This window comes from Silurus meridionalis, chromosome 9 (assembly GCF_014805685.1).
Source record: "Silurus meridionalis isolate SWU-2019-XX chromosome 9, ASM1480568v1, whole genome shotgun sequence".
Lineage (NCBI taxonomy): Eukaryota > Metazoa > Chordata > Actinopteri > Siluriformes > Siluridae > Silurus > Silurus meridionalis.
In genome coordinates this window covers 13,772,880-13,792,695 of record NC_060892.1, presented here as the reverse complement: position 1 = coordinate 13,792,695, position 19,816 = coordinate 13,772,880, and the positions used below count along the sequence as shown (strand labels likewise).

Here is a 19,816-nt window from a genome sequence, read left to right as displayed (position 1 = left end):
TTGCGAATAATATTGTGATTTGTGGTGAGAGTAGAAAGCAGGTAGGAGAATGCTGAGGATGGAGCCACCACAAAGGAGGAAAAGGCCAAAGAGGAGGTTTATGGGTGTGGTAAGGGAAAGACATGCAGATAGTTTGAAAGAGGCAAATGAAGAGGACAGAGTAGTAAGGAGACCGATGATCCGTTGTGGCGACCCCTGATGGCAGCAGCCGAAAGAAGAAGAAGAAGAGGCATATATTTTCATAGCATAGTTCTCACGCGCCCTCTGGCGTCTGTTTAATTAAATGCTGTTTCATCTCGGATCCCCACGAAGCTGCAAGTCATAGTAGTTATATTTCCCTGCTTCATTAGATAACGAGTTTACTCATACAAGTAAATATGTAACAGGATCATAATTCAATTAACTTATAAAATAAGTTAATTGAATACGCATTATTGCATAAACGCCGCCGTGGCAGCATAAATGAAAGTGACGCAAAGGTCATAAAATAGCACTTAGTTAAGTATGTAATACATTTATTAATATAAAAATATGTTAAAAACGTACTTATATACACGTGTTGTATTAGTTGTACCTTAAATCTCATACTACTACTATTACTACTATCTATCTATCTATCTATCTATCAATCAATCAATCAATCTATCTATCTATCTATCTATCTATCTATCTATCTATCTATCTAACTATCTGTCTGTCTGTCTGTAATTAATAACGGAATAAATTATTGAAAACTATAATTTCCACTAACATTCCGACAAATCTCCTCCATTAATGTTTACGGGAAGAGAGAAGGGGCGGGGTTCGACGTCGGTACGCAGAGAGCCACGTTCCGTACGCCGGAGCGCCGTGCGCGTGTCCGACCTGCGCGTCATTTGTTCCAACGCAATCACAGCCATCCGCTAAGGCGCAGCTCGCGCTCTGTTGTACGTCCCGTTAATCCTTCCTCCATACCGGAAGTTTCCGCTGCCGCTGGTGAGAGCTCTTCATGGCCAGGAACCATGAATTAACCCCGATTTATTCATTGGCCGTGTCAAGAAAACGCTGCGCGGTATGTCACGCTATAACACAATAACGCGTGTATATACATTATGTTCCTGTTTTCATGTTTCGACAATGTCATGCATGTCTTGCATGGAGCTAATCCGAGATGTAGGAGATATTTGAGGAATTTTGCCTTAGCATTGCATTTATTAATGGGACTATTATGAAGGAATCCGGGTTGTTTATTATTAATTGATTCTAAATCAACTTACTTGTGGATATTAGTCCACATATTTTAGTTTATATTCGACATTTTGCAACATTTCAATTCCTGCCTGCAAATAAAATTCATTATTTCATTTCATTTTCTAATTTCCTTAATTTCTAATTTTATTTTGTGAATGTGTTCATTATTTAGTATATTATTTAAATCAGTATTTAGTGAAAGCATAACTTGTACAGCAGTATAACAATGTGAAATAAAACGAGATCATCTGTGCATCTCCACCTCTCTCAATATTGAATGCATTCGATTACTTCGTATAAGACAGATTTATGTGGCTTTATGATTTAAGACGACTTTTAGCCACAGTGCTGAAATCCAACAATAGTGGACACCATCCTGGCATTCATAGATGCCTGCGTTAATGCATAGTGCATGTTTTCACCCCATTTAGCTTGTCTGCTACAGTAATGATCAAAGTTTATTGAAGCACAATAAACTGGTGATGATTAAGCATCATATTAGAGTTCAGGGTTTTATCCTAGTGGCTAGAAGTTTGAGAGTTCAAGATTAAAATTTAATATCAGTTTTAATTTTGTCTTTTAGAATTAAAAGTTTCATTTAATGTGATAAGGTACAGTTGTGTCAGTGTCTCCTATCAAAACCTTTTTTGTGAATCAATGAACCAGAATAAAAAACACCAGTGCTGTCAAAAGTTTGGGAACACCTAGACTTTTATCATTTTTAAGACTCCTAAATGTATCATTAGTTAAAACAATAAACTAGGTAAAAAGCAAAAACACACACTGGCTATCATTCAAAAAACACAAACATGGTTACCATGCCATACTTCAACCGCATGCAATTCTGTCCGGTCTGTGGCTAATTGGAACCGACTTCACCATACAACAAGACAATGACAGACACATTTGTCCAAGCTCTGTAAGCAATATTTACAGAGTAAATAGTCATCTGAAGTGTTTTATATCATAGAATGGCCTGCTCACTCACTGGTTCTAAATTCTATTAAACTGCTCTTTGTTTACAAGAGGTTTGGCAAAGTATTTCAGCTGAATGTTTGTAAAAACTAACTGCGTGGATGCCAAGTGTGTGTAAAGCTGCTATTCACGCTAAAGGAGAATTTCTTAGTGAAAATAGTGTTTAACTGCTGATTGTATTTTTGTACCAACATCTGGACATTTAAAGATTTGTTTGGTCAAAGTAAAAGTTGTTACATATAAACTAATGTAACATGCATGTGTCTCTCAAAATATTTTGACAGGCACATTATCTGTCTATTGTTTGTCTGCAAGTTATTGATTAACATGCAGAAGTTGCATACATTGTCTGTCCCAAATTAATTGTTAGTTTATTTATTCATCTGCATTAACTACATTCTGTAGTAGTCAGGTTCATGGTAGAGATAGAAGTTATCCCATGTGAGATGGGAACACAATATGGATGGGAAACTAGTCCATCTCAGGGCATCATACACACATATTTAACCTAGAAGCAATTTTAGTATATCCAATTCACATGCCATGGTTTTGATAGAAACTGAAGAACCATGAGAGAGCATCATGTTGCCACTCCCTCATATAGGAGGTTGGGAGGTAGTTGAATAGAGCTTCTCTTAGTCCTGTATCGAAATTTAGTGTTAAAATATCCTTCGGTTTTTTGAAGATGTAGGTGTGATGAGATTTGTGCTCATTTAGCCACAAGGGTATTGGTAAAGTCAGGTGCTAATGTCAGAATTCCAATTCACCCCAAAGTTGTTGAATAGGGTTAAGGTCAGAGCTCTATAGCAGACTACTTAAGATCCTCCACTCCAAATCATGTAACATGGAGTCGACTTTCTGTACAGGGGCATTGAACTAGTTTGTGTCACCTGGTTCAAGTGAAGGGAAAAACGTAATACTGATGCATCCAAAGACATCCTATACATTTGTGTGCCTCTACAGTTTGGGGATGAACCACATATGGCTGGAAAATCAGGTGTAACAATCCTTGAGCCATATAATGTAAGCATGGCACATGGCAATGTAACAAAAAGTCAAGCTAAATTAAAATGGCATGGCATTCTTTTAAAATATTTTAGCAGATTTGAAGTGTGCATTCTTTTGTTTCGAAGTGTGCAGCGTGTCCTGAGTGAGGAGTTCTTGCTGCAATGGTGCTGGATCTGAGTGAGGACTGTGTGGAGAGGGCTGATGACGAGATCATGGAGGCCACTCGAGAAGATTTTCAAGAACCAGAGCCCAATATAGAGAAACGCAATCTTGTAGCGGTCAGTGCTTCAACCCAGAGGGACGGACAGCACCACAATGGGCCTTGCAGCACTCCAACAGAGCAGAGGATGCAGGGAGCAGAAGGAGGACTGAGTGGAAATAGTGAAAAAAATAAGAAAGACTTGCCCATGAAGAAGACAGAGCTTCAAAGGCCACTTAGTCTGGAGATCAAACCACATCGTGTTAAGACAAATAATCAGTGTGAAAGGAAAGTGGTGCAGCCTCCATGGCGTTATGGTGCACCTTCTCCCCCCACACGAAGCCTCACAAGCCCCAGTTTGGGACCTGGAGGCTGGATGCGGCGCAGTGAAAGTACTTGTACAGTAAACTCCACGGCACAATCTGGAGCCAGCAAAGGGCGAATGCGGCCAGCTACATCTCTGCCGCATATTGCCCGGAGGCTGGTGGCTGCACCATTGCCTACGCCTTCTACACCACGTGGGCCCTGTTTACTCGTGGCTCTGAGACCCTTAAATCTCGAACAAGAGCGACAGACCTTTTTCCAGTCTGATTATAACTACGATCCCCAGTTTGAATACGCATCACCGGAGCCTGTTAGTGTCCTGGAGAAGTATAAAGAAGGATCTGGGCTTTTTCTTTCTCAGGTATCTCGATATACAAATTCTTGTGATGTTATAGCAGGATGACATTATTATTGTGTAATGCTATATAATGAATAATGAATCATGAAATTGAGATGGTGTAAATAATTTCACTTTATTTCTGTTTTTAAACTGTCTATTTAAATATGCTTCAAGATTATTTTTAAACAAATTGAACTGTAATTTTCAAAGGAAGAAACAAGAAATACTTAATATATATATATATATATATATATATATATATATATATATATATACATACATACAATTTTATATCAAAATAAACTGAGCAAGTACTGAGCAAAGAAAAGAATATAAGGGTAAAATTTTGCAATAAGTGAAAGTTATGGAAAACAGCTACGGTTAAAAAAAAATACTCTCAAGCTACATCTGGGGTATTTGTGCAGTTTCAGACCAGTATTACATTTTATTCTTCTGATTAACAAGAGCAATTAGTCTTGTTAAATTTAAGAACGAATTCCAAAGAACGAATTATATAGATTTACAGATTTACTTACAATTGCCTTAGACTGAAGAACTGTATTTAATTTAACCCAAAATCCAAACTTCAGTAACTCAAAAACAAGCAGTTGTTTGAATACACATGAGAACACATAATCCGAAAACTATAACAAGAAGCCAAAGTAATTAAAAATAAAGTCATTACTGTGTCCAAAAACTACTTTGACAAAAACTGCATTGTAATCGGCACTCAAATATTTACTATAAAGATTTGCAAAATGTAAAAAACGATAGAAAAGGTCTTGTCACTATAAACTAATTTTTGCCTTTATTAGTTTGCCTTACGAATACAGACTTTTGCATTATATATAAATGTTTTTTTATTGATGGACTACAGCAGTTGCCCTGAGACTGAATCCGGAATAAACATTATTTAGTAAACCTGTCAAATGTTTTCTCTGCTACTCACTAGGGGTGTAACGGTACACAAAATTCATAGTTCAATTCATTTTCGGTACTGTTAGCGGGAAGAATTGCAAAAAATAGAATTGCTTTTTGTTTTTCTTTAATCCAGTTTATTATTAACGTTTATGATCATCAACATTTGAACAGCCTACATTTTTAAACAATTATAAATAAAATGGCTGCTTGGTTAACTAGTACATAAAATAATATTTCATAATATTTAATAAAAAATAAAATAGAATACATCAAAATAATTTAATAATTTTGTTTATTATATTGATTAAATTATGTAATCAATTAAGTGGCACAAATTAAATTGATTAAATAAAATTTAATAAATGAAAAATTAAATTAAATATACAGTGGAACCCGGTTATGTCGAGGGCCTAGGGGGATGCCAAAAAGCATCGAGATAACCGATGATCGAGATAAACGAAAATCAATATGGCGGCAATATATTAACGTGCTTGAAATTTCTTTATGTACATGATGTGCATTATAAAATGAGAATGTACATGCACGTGTTTTTTGAGGGTTTTTTTTTACACAACAGCGTTGCCGCGATTTGTTTAATGAAGGCATGCTATAAAAATGTACATACATGTTTGTTAACTGTCAGGAAACCACCTGCCACGCCCCCTTTGGCGGCTGTCAAACCTCCGCTTTCTCTGAAGCTCCCGGCTTCAATCGCGCACATTTAGCACTCATCACCAGCTCCTATTTAAACCCCTTACTTTCACACTCTCACCGTCCGTTATTCTTGGTATATAAATGTTCACGGCGGTCGTTGTTATCGCTAATGCAAATCCCGGTATGTGCCATCCCACTTGGACGCTTGATTTCTCCACCACTTCCACGAGTTCTTCTACGGCTGCACAGTGCCAATCGAGATAATCGACGTTAAGTGGCAAATTTGCCCCCCTTGTGCTCGAGATATTAGGGTTCGGCGACATAAAAAATGGACATAACTGATTAAAAAATGTTTAGACAAAGCGAGAATTTGGCGGTTCCACTTCAAAAACGTCGACTTAATAGGGTTCGCGATTTAACCGAGGTTGAGATAAGTGGGTTCCACTGTATTTACATTTGTTAGATCCCATTTGAGTTATACAAATGTGTATTTGTGTGTGAATTACTGTTCAATAAAATAAAATTAATAAAATTAATATTTAATTATCTAAAGATATGATCTACTTAACTGTTCTACTTATTTCAGCATACTTTAACAAATATCTTTATTCTTCCATCTTCATTCATTCACTCCCATAATATGTGGAATTGTCGGGATTTTCTTATTTGAGAGAAATTCTTGAAGTTGGAAATGAAACGCTAAAGAATTTATAGCGCTAGCGTTAGCCCCTAACCAGGAAGTGGCTAGCGGGTACCGCTAGCGCTATGGATTCTTTAGCATTTTCATGCATGCGCAAAACAAATCTTATTTCCGGTAAGGAGTGAGTAGCCACAGTGACACTGTGCTAACTCTTGGGTTTTTATTCTTGTATACCCGTGGCATTGTTGTGTATGTTTTCAAGTGTAATAATAATAATAATAAAAATAATAATAATAAATGCACTGAAAGTGCAAAGCGGAGACTAAACAAACTTGTGGTCTGCCACTTAATATGTTCCTGATCGAACTTAGATTTGAACCATGTTCCGCACGTAAAAAGCTAGCTTTTGGTTTGGTACACATGAATGCAATTTCGGTACATAATAACACATGCAATGTCTTGCTAATTTATATATCTCCTCTTTAAACTTTAAACTGAATTTTCAGGTTGAAACATTAAGCAATTTGGAAAATATGGATTCTATTGGGTGAATACATATGTAGGGCATACTGAAGTTTAAGTACTTTTATATCTTATTCAGATACCTTGACATACCAGACAAAGAAACCATTCCACCCTTAAATCCCACTTGCATCTTTTCCCAGGCAGTTAATATCATGGAATGCGTCATGAGGAAGTTTGGCACCTACGAGAACTTTGAAGAAGTCACCGGAGGAAGTGTGTTACCCAAAAGTCGTGTTTGGGCGATGGCGCGCAAGTACTTACAGAAAGAGGGCTGTGTGGGGCAGGTGTGTTTTGTCATCCACTGAGACATTTTCTGTGCATACCTGCTCAGACTTCTGTACAGTTTTAGTCATCGTATGTGATCTCTGCAGGTTGTGGTGTGTCTGTCTGATGAGCTCCTGTCTCAGGCTGTGATGATGGTGGAGAGCTGTAGGCCAACCTTAACCATTAATTTGTCTGGAGCACGGCAGCACTGGCTAGAAGGGATGCTAAGACATGAGATCGGTATGATATATTGTAAATTGTATGTATATATATATATATATATATATATATATATATATATATATATTCCACCAAGCTCAAGTATTAACAGGCAATTGTAGCTTGTTACTTTATTAAGCACCATTCAGCATCACCTAAACAACAAACCTGATTTTTAAACTTGAATACATTTGTAGCAGATTTTAATTTTCAGATACATAAAAGCAGGTGGAGCTAAACATTTTTTGTCCGATTATTAAGGTCTGACGCACTTTGCAATGTTCTTGCTGATCTGTTATAATTCCCACTTTCAGGTACACATTACTTACGCGGCGTGAATAACAGCATGCAGCCGTGGGCCACTGCCGTCGGAAGGAAGCAGTTTGGACTGAAGCCAGCCAATCCAACAGAGGAGGGACTGGCCAGCATTCACAGCGTGCTGTTGCGGAAGCAACCTTTCTTGTGGCGAGCTGCTCTCCTCTACTACACCGTGTACCATGCAGCCCACATGAGCTTTAGCCAACTGTTTAGCTATATCGCTCGCTTTGTCCAGGACCCTGCAGTACGCTGGGAATACTGCCTTCGTGCCAAACGGGGACAAACGGACACCTCAAAACCAGGTAGAGTATTAAAAATTAAGATAAGATATACCTTTATTCATCCCACAGTGGGGAAATTTCTCTGTTACAGCAGCAAAGAAAAAGAAATGTGCAAATATGTGGAAAAAAATTACATTTGAAACATAATACAGTATATAGTATATACACAACACAATGTATAAATACAAAAGAAGAAAAAAAGAGACCACTTATTTAATACTATATTCAATTAGTGCTCCAAGCATGTTCCTAAAGGAGGTTTTCTCCTTCAGATTATTGGGTGAAATTAGTATCACTGTAAACACAATATTCAGGTACGTCCAATTCTAAATATGCTTTGTAACAATAATACACCTCTTCAAACACGACCAATACAGAAAGCATTGTCACATGTCTATCTTATTAGTATGTGGTAAAGCAGACACATCACACCCTGGAGTGGTTTATTCCTCTTTTAGAACAGCAGCTCTTTATTTATTCAATTTAAACACTTCATATTTTTTGTCAGTTATCACTTGTAATTGCAGCTAAAATAGTTTTTTTTTTTAATTATCAGCCTTTTTGCGATTTTCTTTCTTAGAGTTAAAGAAAAAAACAGATTTTACTTATGGAGACTCCTTATATCTTCTTCTTCTTCTTTCGGCTTCTCCCATTAGGGGTCGCCACAGCAGATCATCTGTCTCCATTCTCCTCTGTCCTCTACATCTGCATCTTTCAACCCAACTACCTGCCTGTCTTCCTTCACCACATCCACAAACCTCCTCCTTGGTCTTCCTCTTTTCCTCCTCTGCACATGTCCAAACCATCTCATATATATTTGAAATTAACATCTCACAGAAACGTCATCCTAACCCTATCCAAAATATAAAACACACTTTTAAATTGTTTATGTGGAGCATATAGCACATCCTGTTGTAGTTTTATTTCAAATAAATTACTTTAACTTAACAGGAGCCCATCTTTTAACACACTTTTTAGCACTGTTTGTTTTACATCAAGCAGATTTTTAGTGTACATACAATGTGAGTATACAGGTCTATGAAATGGGTCAGCTCTTTAGCTTTAATATATTTGAAAATTTTGTCCAGCTTAGTGTGATACGTAAGGCATAATCCACTGCTAGGTTTTCTGTTACATGATTTTAATGAACAACTAGAATGGGACATTTCGTGAGTGGTGCTTGATGGCAAAACTGGACACCGGGTGTGCGTTGTTTTTAGTGCCGACTGCGAGACGCGATCGTGCTTCGCGAGACGAGCGTTTCGATACCATGACGTCATCACATGACCCGGGGTGCGACTCCCCTCGCCGTGCCGAATGTTTGGACATGTCACACACCGAACTTTTGTCATTTTCCACCCACGTGATATGGTACTCCTCCACATATTCCCCAGACCGTCCCAAACGGTTTGAGGTGTTACACGTCTGCTTTGAAGCGAGTTTAGCGACGAGGTAAGCTAATAGGTTTGAGCGGTAGGCGTGGCCTACACCGTCACGTGACATCACCCCCCCCCCATGTGATGTCACTGTTACCCACAGTGCAACTCCTTATGCTCAAGCCCCATTAATAAAGAGGTGAACCTATCAAAATAAAGTGGGTGCAATAAAATGGTGAAACCCACCTAGCCATTGATTATCTTGCTTATATCATGGCCACTTACCCGCACTGACACATTAAAGCTGTAATTGATGTTTGCAGTGCAAACTGACAGAACAGATAAAAAATAATGGTTAATTTCTATTATAATATATACAGGTAAATCTAGATTTCTGCTGCTCTAAATCATGAGGGGATAAAGTAGTGTAATTACATTTATTTGAATAAATTATTATGGTTTGAAGAAAAATCTTTCAGCCAATCAGAATCGAGTATTTAGACTGAATATGGTATATTGATGATATAACTGCCCATGTGAATAATGTGTAAACTCCATATATAATTTATATAGACATACAGAGAAAGAGAAAATGTACCTTTGTTCTAAGACACTTTCCACTGTAGTGTTGTAATGTCCTGCTGTTTTATAGGCTGTTTCAGTAAAGATCAAGTCTACCTAGATGGAATCCTAAGGATTTTACGGCACAGAAGAAACATTGATTTCAAGATGTTAACCTCACTGGGCAAGGTCAGTTAAAATTTGTCTTAATTCAGTCATCTGTAGGTTTTACGTTCAAATTTCTAATGCCGAAAAAACCTGTAGGTGTCCTATGAAGATGTGGAAAGGCTTCGTCATTATGCTGTCCTGCGGAGAACCAGGATCCCCCACTTCATGCAAGACCAAGAACGATACCTGCAGCAGCTAGACCACATTGTCGTAACTAATGAACTGAATGATGTTGAGCTACAAGAACTCATTCCATGAGGATCAGGGTTTGGTTATATTTGGGGCTTTTTCCAGTATCCAAGTGTGAGTATTTTGTCATTTCCAGGTGCGACCTACTTTAAAAAAAAAAACAAACAAAAACAAACAGTTCTTGGGTTAATACCTGGATTATATCCACATCAGTGAAAATTCACATTGGACAAAATCATTTTTAATCAAGTGATTAACATATCACATAATCATATTCATATTGTTTCAGCATTTTCAGCAAGTGCCAAAACTTGCCATGTGCGAATTTACAGTTACAGAGATCATCATTAATTTCTCTGAACCAATAATAGATAAAACAACTGGAACCTCTAAACTATTAAATATTGTAGCCTAATTATTGGAGGTCAGTGGAAGATCGAGGAAGGAAGTTGCTGCGATATTTTGACAAAATGAAGACACGCACTCAAGTAGCGATTTGTTTGATTTCTACACACACTTCTTTTACCTCGACTTCTATAAGCACTGCATTTTAGTGTTGTTCCTGTGATGCTGTTTTAGTCACTGCTAGAGCTTTTTAAACCACTGTCAGTATTTATGAAAATATTTATTCTTATTTTTTACTTTATGCATTCATAATGAAGACAGAATGTTTGTGATTTTTATCTATGTACTTCCATTTAATGTTAGTTATTAGAAATGCATTGATACTTCATTTATTCTTTTTACATATTTTTTGGACTGAAGGTAAATTAGGGGTGTCATTGGTTGCTACATTTCATGAGTTTGATGTTTGAAATGTTAAGGTGTTAAATAGTATTTTTAATAGAGTGCATAGGATGCCAACTTGACCATGAAAAGCGAGCAACCCTATAAAAAAAAAAACATTGTCACTGTGCCATTAATTGACCCTCAAGCAAAGTGTAGACGCTGGTGAAAGCAAGCATGCATATCAGCGCTCACAGAACTGAAGTGAATCGTTTTTTCTGCTCACTTGTGTCACTTACTTCTGTGTGTGCATAATTCATGGCCCACTCATTCAACTACTCATTAAGGTCAGTTGCACTCATGCTTTCTATAAAGATTCTGTTTATAAGCCACAGGATGTTTTTATAAGGTTACTCATATTAGAGGAAGTTGCTGTAGCTCTTCCTTTTGATCTTTTCAGAGCACAGTTTACAGCATGTTTTTTTTTCTTTTTCTTTGATTGCTACAATTATTCATAAAATATATCGGTCACTGTCATTTTGTGGCATCTGTTCCTAGACTATATGTACACAAGTATTGTATATTGGCAGTACCAGCAAATGAGTATGGTATTAACTAATAATCGGTTTTGTATTGGTATCGATGCATTCCTAGTTATCATTTACCTTAGTGTTTTAAAAAGGGCAAAAAATGATCTATAAGCATCAAATGGCATTGAGAGGCCACATGCATTAAAAAGTGCAATTGACTAGTATTTTATATCAAGACAAAAAAAAACGTCATTAATGGCTAAGTATTAAACATACAGTCAGGCAACTGTGGAAACTATAAGTTGTTACCACAGCAGCCTCTGGCCCTTAATCCTGTTTGCAAGTCAGCTTCCTGCAGCTACTTCACATAAGGCATGTGATGGGACTCAGGATGAGATGCAACAAAGTGATGTGAATGTGCCTTCAAAGAGTTCAGAACTCCTCTGTAGTGGTCATCTATGTAAAAAAGCTTGAAATTAGATGTTCCAACCCTGTAGTATTTATCACCTTCTGTATTGCATGAATATTGCACATTTCATGATCTTTAAGTAATCTGGGATTTGCAGATTATTTATTAAAATGCTAAACCCATCTCAAGGCTGTTTCTATTTCATGGTAATAACGATGGCTAAGGTGTAGTGCAATAAAAAAAAAAAAAAAACCATCTTAGGCTTGCTGTATTATATAGTTGAGTTAAAATTTTTACTACCCTATGATTAAACTGGATAAGGCAATGAAAAACTAGTACTTGTTTATAAAATTAATGAATTGATGGGTGAAAATTTGGTTAATCATATTGGTGGGTATTCCTTGATGTTACTTTTACTAATATCTTAATAGAACATCTTTGAATCCAAACATGCTATAAGTTAGTAATTAAATTAATAATTTTGTCCTACAGGGGTGCAAACCTTTCACAGTTAAGGTGGCTGGACAGTATTACATTATAAAGAGAACAAGTGGGGAAATCAATCATACTTTTTAATTCGCTTGATGATCTTAAAAAAATACATCAACCATAGCATTAAAACCATTGACAGGTGGAGGGGAATAAAATTCTCATTATAGTTGTTTGAAAATGTAAAGGTGAGATATATTAGGCAGTGGGTGAACAGTAATTCTCAGAATTTTGGGGAAGCAGGAAAATTATCAAATGTAAAAATCAATGACTTTGGCCAAATTGTTCTGGCTAGACAACTGGGTCAGTAATTCTTTTGGTATGTCCCATAGCAGTTCCTGGTAGCCACGGACTGATCAAAGTGCCCATGCTAACTCCTGTACAATGTCAAAAACAGATATTCTACTGGTAAACCACTCTGGCATTGATGTGGATGTTTCATTTGACACACATCACCTGGCTAAACATGCAGACCAAGAATTCAGCAGGTTAATGCACCTTGCCAGACTACAAATCTTGAATATGACAAAATTCACCATATCTTAGTTCGATCAAGCATCTGTGGAACAAGCTCGTCAAGACTGATCCTTGAAGGCACAAACTTGCAACCTTAAAGGTCATAAAGGATCTGCTGCTATTGTCCTGGTGCCAGATATTACAGCACACCTTCAGAGGACTTTTGGAGTCCATGTCTTTACAGGTCGGAGCAGTTTTGATTGCACTACAGGTACCTACACAATATTAAGCAAGTGGATTTAACAGTATAGCTGATTGGCATATATTGTTAATAACAGTAAATGCAAAAAAAAAAAAAACACTTTTACACCTAATTTGATCGTTGTGAGAAATGCCATATTTGACATGATGCGTTTCATTAAAGACATCACTTTGGGCAGCACTAAATCACAAATGTTACAACAATGTACAGTGTACACCAAACTGTACTTACAAATATTCTGCAAGAAAAACGTATTGTGGGCGATAAAGGAAATTCTTTTATAAAGTGAAATTTTATTGGCCTTTAACAGTCGTGTTAAATTTTCTCTTTAAAAGTCCAGCATGGGTACAGGTTTCATACCAAACAAGCAGTTGCCACACCTGTTTAATCCATTGATTTTGACTTTTTAGTCAACTAAGATGTGGTTTCTGCTTAGTTGGAATGAGCAGCTCTACCCACATTGGCCCAATAGACGGGTCCCTTAAGTGCAATCTTTTGAACTATTTTGGAGTAGGAGTTGGTTTGCTAACTTTTGGTTTTCAAATGCATTTTGGACAAAGAAAATGTTGATAGTTATATAAACAGCAGGCTAACATTGTTCTCCAATTTCCATCGCCAAACCTTCAATTATTTCAATAGTAACGTGATCCTAATTGTACATACCACATTAACATTAGGGTTCATTTTAAATTGCCAACCTACATAAAGTGCATGGCTTAAATTAGGTCTCATAAGTCATACAATCTCACAATAGCAGCACAGCTGTCATTATATACCCAAAGTTAAAAACACACCCCATGTCAGACTGGTTAAAAAGTATCTCTTATTTTAATAGATCATATTTTTAACAGATCGCATAAAAGCCTCCATACCTAATAATAATAATAATAATAATAATAGTAATAGTAATAATAATATAATTTAGAATTTGCACTCATTTCAGCAGGGCAAATCAACTGACCATGACAATATTTTCAGTATATAATGCAACCTGGATCCTGAGCCCACAGCAGTCATGTAGAGCCTGAGAGTCACAGGGAAAGAGCAGGCATTCTTTCCCAACCACAATATATAATCACTTAGAATTCTGGGTTTTTTTGTATTTTTTTTTTTTTTGTATGTTTTTTGTTTGTTTTTTTTTTTTTTTTTTAAGAGAAATCTTTAACTTAAAAGGAAGAGGGGACATACAGAATACCACTTTTTTGGTATCTAAGTAACTGTGGCAAGCAGCACTAATACAAAGTGAAGTGGGGTGGGGTTGGGTGGGGGGGTGTAAGTTGGCCAGCCTGGTGTGTTTCAGTTTTCTGTACATGTCTTGTGATGCTAAATTACTTCTTGCTTCAGTAGTGTGAAGCTTTACACCTGAAACGCAGGGTCTCTGCCAAACACTGAGGTAAAAAGGTTTTCCTGGAGAGAAAAAACAATAAAGATCATATTATAAAATCATACAGAGATGTATTTTTTCTCATTTGAATGTTGAAGTGTACCTTTTACTTTTAGCTCATCATGTTGCAGTTGAACTGCTTATTGCCAGGGTGCCATCTGAGTTTGAGAGAGACTGTCCCTTCAGCACTGGATCTGCACACAGAAATATAACACCCCTCTGAGACACAGACTTTTAGTAAGGTGTGAGAGAAAATTATATGCATTGGTGTAAATGCACTGATGCTTTATTAATAAAGCTTGTAGTTAAGCTAAAAACAGCAAAAAGCACTGTCAGTCTCACAGAAATAGGGGTGTTCCATGGCCTCCTGAGCAGTCAGTCTCTGTTGATGGTCATAACGCAGCAGCTTATCCAGCAAATCCAGAGCTTCAGAACTCACCAGGTGCTGATTCTCTGGCTGAACAAAGTGCTCCCAGCGCTTTCGTGTTTGCCTAGAGGGTTTTTCAAATAAAAAGTTAGCGCTATATCAGGACCAATAGAGTGCACAACCAGAAACAGTTAATCATCAGTCTGTGGAGAGATTTAAAACTATTCAGTAAGGATGCATCAATACAATTTCTTTCAGAACAGGGATACAGTATAAATGCTCATCAAGAAGGATACCAAAATGAGTAACCTACATAGTATTAATTAACCAGAGGAGTCACTTAGCATGTTATTTTGCTATATTTCTTTCAGTTTAAATAGAGGCCATGATAACCCCCACACAAGTGTTCATGCACTTAGGTTTGTCTTCATACCAACCTTTAAGCTAGCCACAATAGTTGCCTTGGATCAAATGGATCAAGACCAAGTTACAGTAGAGATTATGTTTAAAATCAGTCACTGTCAATAGCTGATTATAGCTAATTGTTACAAACAATATTGTACATAGAAGCTGTTATTTTCACTCATCTAGCATTGTCTGTAGACATTGTCTCACCTAGATAGTGTTTGCTGCAATTAGCAATGGGCTCTTTGTTCTGAGTTTTAATGAGCATGGTATGGATTGAATACCTAATAAACAATATAGCTCAGTGTCCCCTTACCTTCCATATAGAAATGCACAAGAAACCTTTTTTTAATAGTGGAAACTCAATAGTTTGCGACTTTTCATTTGGAACCTGACTGAGAGTAACTTCTGAAATATCTAATCGTTTTTCAAAAAGTTTTATGTAATTTATTAGTGCAAACACTCACGGCTTCTCACAAACTATTTCATTATTATATTATTCATTTAAAGTAGTAAATAAAACATTTATGAGAAGTAATTTACAATTTTTGTTGAGTTTACAGTACAGTACATGTACAATATCCATTGAAAAGGAACCATCAAAAGGAGAGAGTCAAAACCTCTCGATTGTTTTTGTTACTCGTGAGGGGTCATTGAACGTAACCCCCGAGTATCGAAGTTGCACTGTACTTCAACAGGATAAATTAGATTAGATTATGCAGTTTTCAATATATATAGGTGCTACTTATGAACTTGAATTCATTAAAAGAAGGAAATCATAGTTCAGTGTTAACAAATAGAATTAATTTATTTTTCTGTACATTTCCCTCTTTATTTATTTCTAGACTAATGTATAAATTTTTCAGTATAATGAAATACATATACTACACAGTATTCAAAAAAAATCGTTCATATACATAAAATATAACAGAAAATGAACCTACATCACGTTAAAGAATTGGATGTGAACTCACTGTCCGAGCAGGTCTTTGAAACGTGTGTCCAGTTCAATGTGATACTTTTTAAGATAGCTGTAAAGTTCCTCGGTCCCGAGAACCTTAGCAATGCGAACAAGCTGTGGAGAAGAAAACAAGCCGAAAACAAGCAAAAAAAGAAACAATTCAGTATTTAATTACTTTTTTTGAGAACATTTGGATTTAATGATGTGCAACGTTTAACTACCTGGTCATAATTGTCCTGACCATGGAAAAAGGGCTCCTTCTGAAAAATCATACTGGCCAGCATGCAGCCCAGGCTCCACATGTCTAAACTGTAATCATACATCTACAAAACAAAAAAAAAACGTGTTCAGACTGCTATGCAAATACTACAAAATACATTCAGCAATGTATATGAACACTATACCTGATAATCAACTAACAGCTCTGGCCCCTTGTATGATCTTGAGGCCACCCTTACGTTATATTCTTGCGACGGATGATAGAACTCAGCAAGGCCCCAGTCTATCAGGCGCAACTAAAACACATACACACAGCAATAATTAAAGCTACAGTATGTAGGATTTATTTGCTAAAAAATAAATAGAAATATATTTATAATAAAAAAAAATTATGTAATGTGATGTTCCTGGGCAGCAGTGAGTCACCTCAGTACAATTCTGTAATAGACAGCACTGAGTCATGCTCAGATAGGTCTAATATCATTATAAACCGATGTAACATGAAATGAAACATGACATGAAATAAGTCTAACTGCACACTAACAAACAAAAGCTAGCAATAATGGGCACTCACTTGTCTCAAATACTTTAGCTGCACATTGTGTAATGGTAGAGAAAAGTGCAGCATAACTCTTGCTACAAAATGTTCTTTCGCCTAGGAACTTGCAATAGTGTTTTGCTTGCAGAGATTACAAAATCATACATCCTGTAACTTTTTTTACCTTTCTCATTTGATGGTCAATCATCACATTGTGTGGCTTTACATCCCGATGCATGATTCCCATACTGTGAGAGTAATCCAGAGCCTAGAAATATCCCACAAATAACTTTTAGCAAGCTTCTAGATAGGGTTGGCAATTGGGCAAGATAAACACTTGTACTCTTACCTTCAGAAGTTCATAAAGGTAGAATCGAATGTCAAAATCTGTTAATCTCTGGTAGAGATCCTTATAAATAAGAATGTAAGATAAGAAAGTAATTTACAACCACTGTCTTAAAACATTTATGCATTTCTCCTACATTTATGCAAATCTTGGATTGAATCTTTTATTTTTTTAAGTACCTTGAAATCTGTGTTATTGATGCACTCAAACACTAGAGCTGGTGTTCTGGACTGAAACAAGTACAGACAACTTTACTTAATCAATTATTAACCTTGATTTATCTATATGATAAAGGACTGTACTCAGGCTTGCAGACAGATGGAGAGATGTGACAAACCTACCACAGGATCCTTGACTGTGTCTACAAGGCGAATTATGTTGGTTCCTCCTCTTAAGTTTTCCAAGATTTTGATTTCACGCTTAATCTTCTTCTTCTTGACAGGCTGCAAAAGTAAAAGCACAAGAGTGAGAATGAAGCCAATAATCAAATCCTTGCATACATTTATGTAAACCAGAGTGTTAAAAAACGTCTTGCTTTCAGCAAAACAACCACTGATGAGTCTCAAAAAATGTACAACTATATTATGCATACAAGGAAATTGTTGAATGTGGATTTGAAATGTCACCTCAACGGAAATTAAAACAGCTCATTTATCAAATTGGAATTCGTTTTCCTTATTCTGCTGTGTGTATCTTACCACCATGTTAAGGGTTACGTTAAGGATAATGGCCAAACACCTGATGTTTTATTGAGTACACAGAGTTGATGGAAATCTCATCATTGAAATAAATCTAAAAGCCTATTTTAAGATTCACAGCTCAATGTCTCACCTTCAGTATTTTCACCACCACTCTGTCGTTGCTGTTGATGTTGATGGCTTCAAACACTTCACTATATTTGCCTCTTCCAAGCTTCCGGACCAACTGGTAATCATCTTGATTGCTAAAGCAAAGTGAGAAATGAGAGAGAAGAAAATAATAATACTGAACCCTTTATACTGTCAGGGGACACCCAAGTGTGAAAGTACAGATTACAAATTAAGCGTTTTATTTATTTAAAGCAAATCTAAATAATATTTAAACTTTCCACACATAAAATATATATTTTTTAATGAATAATATTAGATCGACCCTGGCAGAATAACTAAATTCTAAAACTGTCCAAAAAGAACCAATGACAGATCCCTTGGGATTCTCAGACCCACTTTGAGAAGCACAGTAGACCAAAACCCAAGGCCTGTAAAAACCCAATGTAGTACACATATGTATGTCTTCCTTTAACACTCAATAAACTCAGAAAAAACTGTGTGATGAGAGGTAATGAGCCGATTTCTTAAAATTAAGCAGGGAACACGCTTACACGTGTGGGTTTCTAAAGCACCAGAGTGAGGACCCTATAAAGCAAATAGGCATATAAATACAAGGGAAGCTGAGTACCTCCAGCTAGGCACGTGTGCTTCATAGTCCCAGTAATCTTTGCTCTTCAGAGTGTTCACATCCGCGTACACCCGCGCTTTGCTGGCAGCCGGACCAGGCATGGCGGGCATGGGCGGTGATGTGTCTGTCTTTTCCCCACCGACCACAGCACTACCAACACGACACGGCAAAGCAGGCCTTGTCTTCTCGCAGTTCTGGGTACGGGCTGGTTCACTGTAGCAATGTACGACTGATCTCTCCGGTGAAACAGGGCCGCAATGCAGCGGGGACCATGACCTCCTATTCAAGCCCGATAAGGAGTGTGCTAATGTGCCGAAAAGCAGCCTGTAGACTTTCTGACACGGCGCCAGCTTAATAACGCTGGTTAGGAGGAATTTCGCCAAGATCGCATCGCTGGCTGTGTGGACGAGTGTCTTCCAGATGCAGGATTAACAGATGGGTTTTAAAGCGACCTGCATCTGCATCATGTCACCCATGAAGCCTGTTAGTCAGTTCGGCGCACAGCTTGCTACGCATGTAATTACTATCTAGTGTTGCTTGTAAAACGTGACCAAACGCTTTCCTCTTGCTGAATTCATTGAAAATCTATTGAACTTGTTTATCATTACTGGCTACATTTAACGTCAAATTCCCATTATGGCTGGCGACCACTTTGCTATCACTGTTAGCTAAGATGAATTCATTTATTTAAAAAAAATAATGTTTACTATTCACACCAGTTCATCCGATACTCCTCTAAGTAACTGCACGCAAATCGATATTTACATTAATTCGCATTATTCTAGCGATGGAGACCGTCGCAAGCTCAGCTAACGTTTGAGAATCCCATAACACACAGACCGTTAGCTAACACGCTAGCTCGATTCGTCGTAGGGGTCTCGCGACTCTGCTAACGTAAATTCAAATCGGTTATATCCAAAATGTCCGATATTTTGACTCCGGTTTGCAGCTTCGCATTGAATACACGGCTATTATGGGTTTTTTTTTTGTTAGTTTGTTTTAAATAAAAATAATAATAAAGTCACTGAGGGGGGGTGGTGGGAGCCCCTGCGCTGCTTAGCTAGCTAGCTCGTTCACTCACTCACACCCCTTCTG

The 19,816-nt window shown here is 37.1% G+C and overlaps 2 protein-coding genes across 3 annotated transcripts; one reads left to right on the top strand and one right to left on the bottom strand.

Moving 5' to 3' along the window:
• Window positions 1–858: 858 nt before the first annotated feature.
• Window positions 859–12,039, top strand: LOC124390927 (uncharacterized protein KIAA0895-like). 2 transcript variants are annotated; one of them, XM_046857040.1, is made up of 8 exons: window positions 859–1,051; window positions 3,169–3,228; window positions 3,339–4,097; window positions 6,957–7,100; window positions 7,188–7,320; window positions 7,614–7,919; window positions 9,927–10,024; window positions 10,100–12,039. In XM_046857040.1, the coding sequence occupies exons 3-8, from the start codon at window positions 3,375–3,377 to the stop codon at window positions 10,259–10,261; spliced, it is 1,566 nt and encodes a 521-aa protein (XP_046712996.1). In that variant the 5' UTR covers window positions 859–1,051; window positions 3,169–3,228; window positions 3,339–3,374; the 3' UTR covers window positions 10,262–12,039. The 2 variants fall into 2 exon arrangements, with proteins under 2 accessions (XP_046712996.1, XP_046712995.1); XM_046857039.1 differs by lacking the exon at window positions 3,169–3,228 and having other exon boundaries at window positions 862–1,051.
• A 369-nt stretch (window positions 12,040–12,408) lies between these two features.
• On the bottom strand, window positions 12,409–19,781 carry csnk2a2a (casein kinase 2, alpha prime polypeptide a). Its single transcript, XM_046857041.1, has 12 exons — window positions 18,722–19,781; window positions 18,116–18,227; window positions 17,626–17,727; window positions 17,464–17,514; window positions 17,288–17,347; window positions 17,123–17,206; window positions 16,586–16,696; window positions 16,403–16,504; window positions 16,195–16,295; window positions 14,791–14,939; window positions 14,552–14,642; window positions 12,409–14,471 (listed from the first exon to the last, which is right to left on the bottom strand). The coding sequence occupies exons 1-11, from the start codon at window positions 18,829–18,831 to the stop codon at window positions 14,569–14,571; spliced, it is 1,056 nt and encodes a 351-aa protein (XP_046712997.1). The 5' UTR covers window positions 18,832–19,781; the 3' UTR covers window positions 12,409–14,471; window positions 14,552–14,568.
• Between the last annotated feature and the right edge of the window lie 35 nt (window positions 19,782–19,816).